This window comes from Taudactylus pleione, unplaced genomic scaffold (genome assembly GCF_031769625.1).
Source record: "Taudactylus pleione unplaced genomic scaffold, aTauple2 ptg000205l, whole genome shotgun sequence".
NCBI classification, from domain to species: domain Eukaryota; kingdom Metazoa; phylum Chordata; class Amphibia; order Anura; family Myobatrachidae; genus Taudactylus; species Taudactylus pleione.
The window spans coordinates 2,412,029-2,419,136 of record NW_028284607.1 but is presented as its reverse complement, the minus strand read 5'-3'; the positions used below and the strand labels follow the sequence as shown (position 1 = coordinate 2,419,136).

Genomic DNA, 7,108 nt, shown 5'->3' with positions numbered 1-7,108 from the left:
ATTGATTCAACACACTGACTGAATACCATGGGTTACTATTAAATGCTACAGTGCCTGATATTATACCACTTCCACCTCTAAGATTAACCCTACATAATTTCTTTCTTGGACAATAACCTGGATTATCTGTGCTAAGGTTCATTCAAGCTGTTACCTTTCAATACAACTTTATACAAGGTGTCCTTTTTCTCCATGTCTGTGGCACTACATAAACTTTGCGCCTATCCAGAAAACACCATTCAACTGCCTGGACTTGATGGAAGAGAGCAAGTACATACCTGTTCTGGTACGAACACACTAGAAGATTGTAACAGATAACATACTGTATATGCTTTAACTGGGCTCACACGGTGCAGATAACATGATTACAAACTTTAATGTGTGTGCAGATAAAAGAATTACAAAACTTTAATATGTATCACACAGACAAGTTGAATGAGAACCTTGTAAGTCATACCTAAAATTTTCTAAACTGAGAAAAAAACAAATCAAGCTCCATTAGAACCTAGCAGCAATCAGCACGATTCAGCCTTTTGTTTGAGATATTGGGGAGATGTATCAAGTCTGCTAAAGAGTGGAGGTTGCCTATAGCACCTATCAGCTTCTAATAAAAAGAATAATTGTATGTATATAGTGCTTTAACCCATCAGGACTCCTTACAAGCATCAAAAGTATTTTAGTATTACAGCAAGAAGAAAACACCAAAAAACATTTAAGCTAGGGACTGACTCAGATTTACGCAAAGCCGATATTTTCGCAGTACGAGCGTTAGAAAAACGCAGGAGTATCGGAATCATTTAAACTCTTTCATGGGCGTGCATAAATTTGCCATTGCGATCTCCTTTGCAGCACGAGAGTTCTCTGCGTGTCAGGAGAGTTCCAATGTTTGCGGCTGGTCAGATTTGACTTACATTCTGAATGAGTGTGTGTCGATGTTACCGATGTTGTAAGTCATCGGAAGGATATGAGAAGGCAGCAGTGGGCGTCCCTATGCTCTGCATTAGCATATTTTACATCTCTGAATCAGGCCCATAGTAAACATAACAGGGACAATAAACTTAGGGCCTGATTCAGAGCCAGACGCTATTTGCGTTCGCTCGTTCAGAAAAAGGGTCCGGCTATTTAAATTGAGCGCTCGCTCTTTGCGGTCTGTTGATGCCTCTATGTCTGAGCGAGCGAGCGAACTAAACATGCGCTCGCTATTTTGTAAAGACGCCCCCTGGCCATTCGCATCCTACGTCATCTCCGCTATTTATTAGATTAATCGAGTACATCGAAAGGCGTCTGAACTGCTCGCAGTGCTTGTGGTTGGATTTTCCTACCGCAATCATGCGAACAGTTCAGGCTAAGAGACAACCAAGTGACGTGGCTGATGACGCTGCTTTGTTAATTATGCACACCCTTAAAACGCCCGTTTTGACCGCTTGGCACGCCTGCGTTCGGATCTCCACTCCCCGTTTTCAAGCACCTTCCCCTGTTACCACCCACAAACGCCTCATCCGACCGCACTGACTGGTTGGCGCATGCGCATTACGATCCATACACATGCGCAGATGTGTGAACATCGCTCGGAGCGAACGAGCGGCCGCTTACGAGCGGCTCTGAAACAGGCCCTTAATGCGGGGTTGAGCAGCCATTTTGGGTAATAAATAGCTAGAATATATAAAGTACAATTGAGAAAATGCTTGGTAGTAGCGGACTGGATGCTATGGGTAACTTCCCCACTCTTTAGAAGGCTTTGTACCCCCTTGTCCCTTTCTTTGGGCCCTATTCTGTAAGGATCGTAATTGCAAAGCTGCACGCAGGATATAGATACTGTATATGATGTATGCACTCAGGCAGCTTTGCAATTGCGATCCTTGCAGATATGGTAATGCGGCAGAAGGCATCACGCCCCCTGTGCATTACTTAACCGAGCTGCGTTGTTCAACGCAGCATCGGTTAATCTGCGTACCATCGGCCGGCCGCCGCGACCCATAGGGTCCCAGATTAGAGGAACAGGCCAGGAAATCTCAGTCACCCGACAGAGATGCTGGTCTCTTCCCTCCCCCCCCCCCCCAACGGCAGCAACACGCCTCCGTTTCGGGTAACGGAGACTGCCGCCGCCCCCTCCCCGCCCTGCACTTACTTTGTTGTTTATCTGGTATGTCCCTTGTACAGCAATTGATCTGTGCTACAAAGCACTATGGCTCCTTAAAAAACACTGGTAGCAATAATAAAGTGCCTCCTGTCAGTCCATATTCAACAAAGCATGTTGCTTGACTGAAGGCCCCTATACATCAGCAATTGATTGCGGCAATTCTGCAATTTGCAATCGATTGTGTATGAAAATCTTTCCCTTTTTCAATCGATTGTGGCAATTCTGCAATCGATTGAAAAAGGGAAAGATTTTTATACACAATCGATTGCAGATTAGCCGCAATCAATTGCAGATATATGGGGGCATTAACAGTTGATTCAACTTTCATTAATCAGTGTAATGACATCCAAATCAGTGTATACAAAAATGTAAATGTGAATGCCTCTCTAATCTTTGCTTAGTTGATAATGGCACCTCTTACATTTTCTGCTAAGAATTAAACATAGTACATCCTGGTTTAATATATTAGCTTGTAAAACAGAAGAATGTGTAATGATCACGGAGACGCAAACAAAATGAAAATTCCAGAATACAGCTTTATTTTGGCATATGAATGAAATGTTTGTCACAGTAACATGAAGAGAAAATCAGTAGATTTAGTGAAAATGAAACTAAACAACCAAAAAATGAAATTAAAAAAGTCACAGGGGCTGAAAGATACAGCATCAAGTGTCATTTCTACATTGTATATCAAAATTATTTACACACTGCCACAGGTAAGATCAGTCACAACAGCTGACGTTGAGTAGAGCAGGAACCACTCCCCCTCCCCCACCCCCATACACACCTGCAATAGTGGCTTGTAAACATATGCCCATTATATCATAGTGATAAATGATGACCATTTTCTGTTATAACATACAAGAGAGGATATGCTCAAAGCATGTCAGTGCTGACTCAGCAATATTGTCCTGACATCTGGGATGAAGTTTTTGGGAAATTGTGCCATCCATAGTAGAAAAAAAATTATATAATTCTAATTTAGTAAGTCTATTTTGTCCAGACAAGTCAGCAGTACATAAAGTACAAGACTAAAGCACTTCTCTCCTGCATATTTGGCTTTATAACCAGAGTGACACCACAGTTTAAACAGAATGTATGACCTATGCTTGGATATACTCAGTGGATATTACTGTACTGGTAAATGGGAGGAGGAAAACGGTTTTGGTAGTACTGTGCAAAAAAGATTTCACTGTAAATGAAATAAGGTTACTGATAAATATGCATGTACTGGATACTAGATTTAGGGCCTGATTCAGAGATGGCTGCACATCACACATTAGCTGCATCTTTGTACGCAGCAGCTGTGTGATAATACACTAATGGCTAAGGAGGCGTCTTGTGTAAATAGACGCTTCCTGTCGGCTTCTCTGATCTGCTGCTGCGACTGAGGACACAGCATCAGATCATCTGCGTGCACGCTGGACAGCCGAGTAACCCTCATGTTATTCACACTGCTGAAGCCAGTGAAGCTGCATCCAAGGACACAGCCACTGACTTCAGCACGCCCAGAAAACGGGTCCCGGCGCGTTTCCTGGGACGCTGCATGACGCCTGGGGCACTGCGGGTGACATTGCAGCCCAGAATCTGTACATGTGCAGTACAGCTCCTGCACAGATCTTAAAACATCAGATGTACATAAACCATCGGGTTTGTGTACATCACTGCATTAGACCCTTCGTGCAGTAGTTTTTAAGCACAATTTTGGTGTGGTTCCTTATTTTAATTAACCAAATCCATGATTTTTGAAAATAAATATTGGCTTACAAACTAGCATTCACTCTCCTATTATCTTAAATTAATGATAGCATTGTATCAAAGGAAACATTGTATTGCACTAACTCCTAAAATATGCATTTGGTACATCTTTGCATTTCATTTTTAAATTGTCTGCCCCGACTGATATTTATTTCCACCATTACACAATTTAAAAGTAACGCACCACATCTGGGAGTGTGAGCTACATCCTGCATTATACTGAAGTACCAGCCAGTAGTGCTGATCATATCCTGCAGATACCTCAGAGCATCATCACATATTAAGACTAACATGGGACTGAGGATGGAGAGAGAAGCATGATGTAGATCTGCAAACATAGGATATACAGTTCTATTGTACTGGACCCTGCAGAGCTGCCACCAACAACAGAAATCTCTTCTGACCTCCATGTATGTAGCACACACTTTAGATTGTGAATGTAAAATGTGCTTGTTATGATAAGCAGCACAGCCAAGAGGACCGAAAAACAAACAGCAAAGCAAAGTGTTCTGGACACAAAATTGATCATCTATAATACAGCAGCTTTTAAATCCTTCCCAGTAGAAAGAAAAAAAATTGTTCGAAAATGAAATACTTTTAATTAAGAGAGCAATGCCTCTGTTTAAAAGTGCAATCCTCAATTTTCATGCAGCTTAGGTCCTGGCAAATGCAAGAGCTACAAAATATAATAAACATACACAAAGTTATACTAGTGTCCCAGAAATCATGCACATTTCCACATATCTACCATTTTGTTGGTCTACTGTTAGATGGGAAGAGATTGCTCTTAGCAATCCTCTTTCCATTACAGTTGGATGAATAACAGAAGAATGCACTTTTAAAAAGGCAAAGATATGAGCAAAATACACTGCAGAATTTCAGTTCCAGGGTTGATGACGTTACAATAACTATTAACCATTCTTTCTTGCACTGCACTAGCGGTGCTCCCAAAACGTAATCCCCCTCTTACCTCCATCGTGAATACAGAAAGGTAGCCTTAGCATCTCATGTCAGCATGCTGTGATATGGTAATAATACATAATGTATGAAGACTGCTAGATATAACTTGAACTAAGGAAAAATAGGGACAACTTAATGGAGGAGACATATGCTATAAGTTCATACCTGGAGACACATTTGTAAGTAGGAAGTCTTCTGTTATCTTTAGGGAAAATAAAATTCATATCAACACTACCTGGTCCCAACAGTAGAGAATATCTACACCTTGCAAGTCTACAAACAGATGAAAACTCATCACACATACAAAGATCTCGCAGATATAGTCGAGTGCCTGGGAGGATGGCACCAAGCAGTTTAAATCCATTACTGCCAGAGACCCAGTGGCAGCTTAATGTCAACGCTGAAAGTACTCCAAACAAGTATATTGTCCTTCATGGTGGGTGAGTCTCACCATGTGCTGAAGCCGAATTTACAGTATCTTGGAGGGTCCCATGATTGAAGTTCTTGCTTGATTATTGCAAGTAATTTAATTCAGAAAAAAGCAAAATACAATCCCAAAATATGTATAAAAACTCTACAGGAGAGACTGTCCTCCTCACACGCCCACACATACACACTCTAGGGGGAATGGACAAAGTGCAGCACTTTAAAAGTAATATTTACATGATAAATCATTCAAATTTCAGGACATGGTGTAGATTGCCTATTTATTTAACACCTGATCTGCCCTCAGCAGCTTTGCAAAATGGCATACACCTTAGGTAGCAAAAGGGTTAATTATAACTGTTGTTTTTTTTTAATTAACAGGCAAGAATGATCTGGGTTCCTTCTGATAGTGAGAGTATATTCAAACAGTCCACAGTATATTCAAACAGTTAGCACTTTGTTCTGGGCACAAATTTTATGCCATTCTCCCGGTCTTGCGGTTTTCTCCCTTCCTTTAAACAACAGTGTTAAGAGAACAGTTACTTGGTGAGGGTCCTGTCTGACCAACACTACAGAAGGCTTCACGTTGCAGAATATTAGGGGCCACAAGTAGTGAAGTGCTTCTATCTTCAGAGTCTTCTGTGTCACCTTGTGTTTGAGGTGGGGCTGCTGGTGGCAGTGGTTCTTCTGTGGTTTGCGGTGAGGAGGAGTTGCTACTGCTTGCAGTGGATAGTTGCCCCAGCACAGCAGATTGCCGAGTCACTTGATCTGAGTTTGGATTCACAAGAGAAAAGTGAAGAAGGAACATCAGATATTTTAAATAATAGACAAAAACAGATTAATAGAAAGGCATTTTCCATCTAGCAACTCCAGACAAAATCATCAGTGTATGTCCTTCCCAATTCCTGATGAAACTGTCCCCTGCACCTTCTTTACTGGGTTTTTCTACAGAGCTGCTGAATAATGGAACTAAAGGAAATATTCAACAAAATAAGTGAAATGATAGCCAGCTGATGATTGGATGGCCTGTTAGTGTTTACAACTGCTATAATGGTGTTAACATTGCGCTGCCTGACAGTACAGAACGTGGCATTAGTGCACAACTTAGATTTATAAATTGTGTGGTGTAACATACGTCACGCAGCGCGATGTGAGTGAGCCGCCAGGTCCCGTACTACTCTGCTAGCGTTGGGAGTCTATTTTTTGCTGAAAATGCGTCAGAAGGTGCCTACACACTAGACGATTTTTGGAACGCTATGCCAGATTATGACACATCGGAACGACATATCGTTCACAATCATCTAGTGTGTATGCTCTATATCGTCCGGTGCGTGCTCCCATGGAGTCGTCAGTCACATTGTCAGGTTAGCCGCCATGTAGGAATGCATTCCATGCTGCGGGATGCGGCAGGGGCAGACATATCGGGTGGTCGGGCACCTGGTTGTGTGTAAGGACCGCCCGGCATGTCGGCCCGTCAGCAAGGAGGGGAGTAATCGCAGACGGGCCAGAGGATGAGTCAGCCCGGCCTGCGATGCGACTAGACTGTACCGATTAATTTGATATGCGACACTTGTATATCTGTGTGCACCTGAGTCTGTATAAATGAACCACAATGGAACTTGGAATGAAAAAAGCTGCGGCCGCTACATTGTAACACTTCGTATGCCGATTCAGAGACTCAGTCGCACACAGATATACAAGTATCAAATAATCAACACACTCTGCTGGTGTGCCTAGTCACAACACATTGCAACTTAGAAGCATTTTTGGCAAAAAGAGATGCAAAAAAGACGCCCGGCGCTAGCAGAGTATCATGGGACCTGG

At 42.3% G+C, this 7,108-nt stretch overlaps 1 protein-coding gene across 2 annotated transcripts in view; it reads right to left on the bottom strand.

The window, feature by feature from the left end:
• Window positions 1–2,656: 2,656 nt before the first annotated feature.
• The window catches only part of DGCR2 (DiGeorge syndrome critical region gene 2), a 73,509-nt gene continuing 69,057 nt past the window's right edge, over window positions 2,657–7,108 (bottom strand). For both annotated transcript variants that reach the window (XM_088477840.1, XM_088477841.1), the window contains one exon: window positions 2,657–6,052. In XM_088477840.1, the coding sequence (XP_088333966.1) occupies window positions 5,799–6,052 (254 nt within the window). In that variant the 3' untranslated portion in view covers window positions 2,657–5,798. The remainder of the gene's footprint in view (window positions 6,053–7,108) is intronic.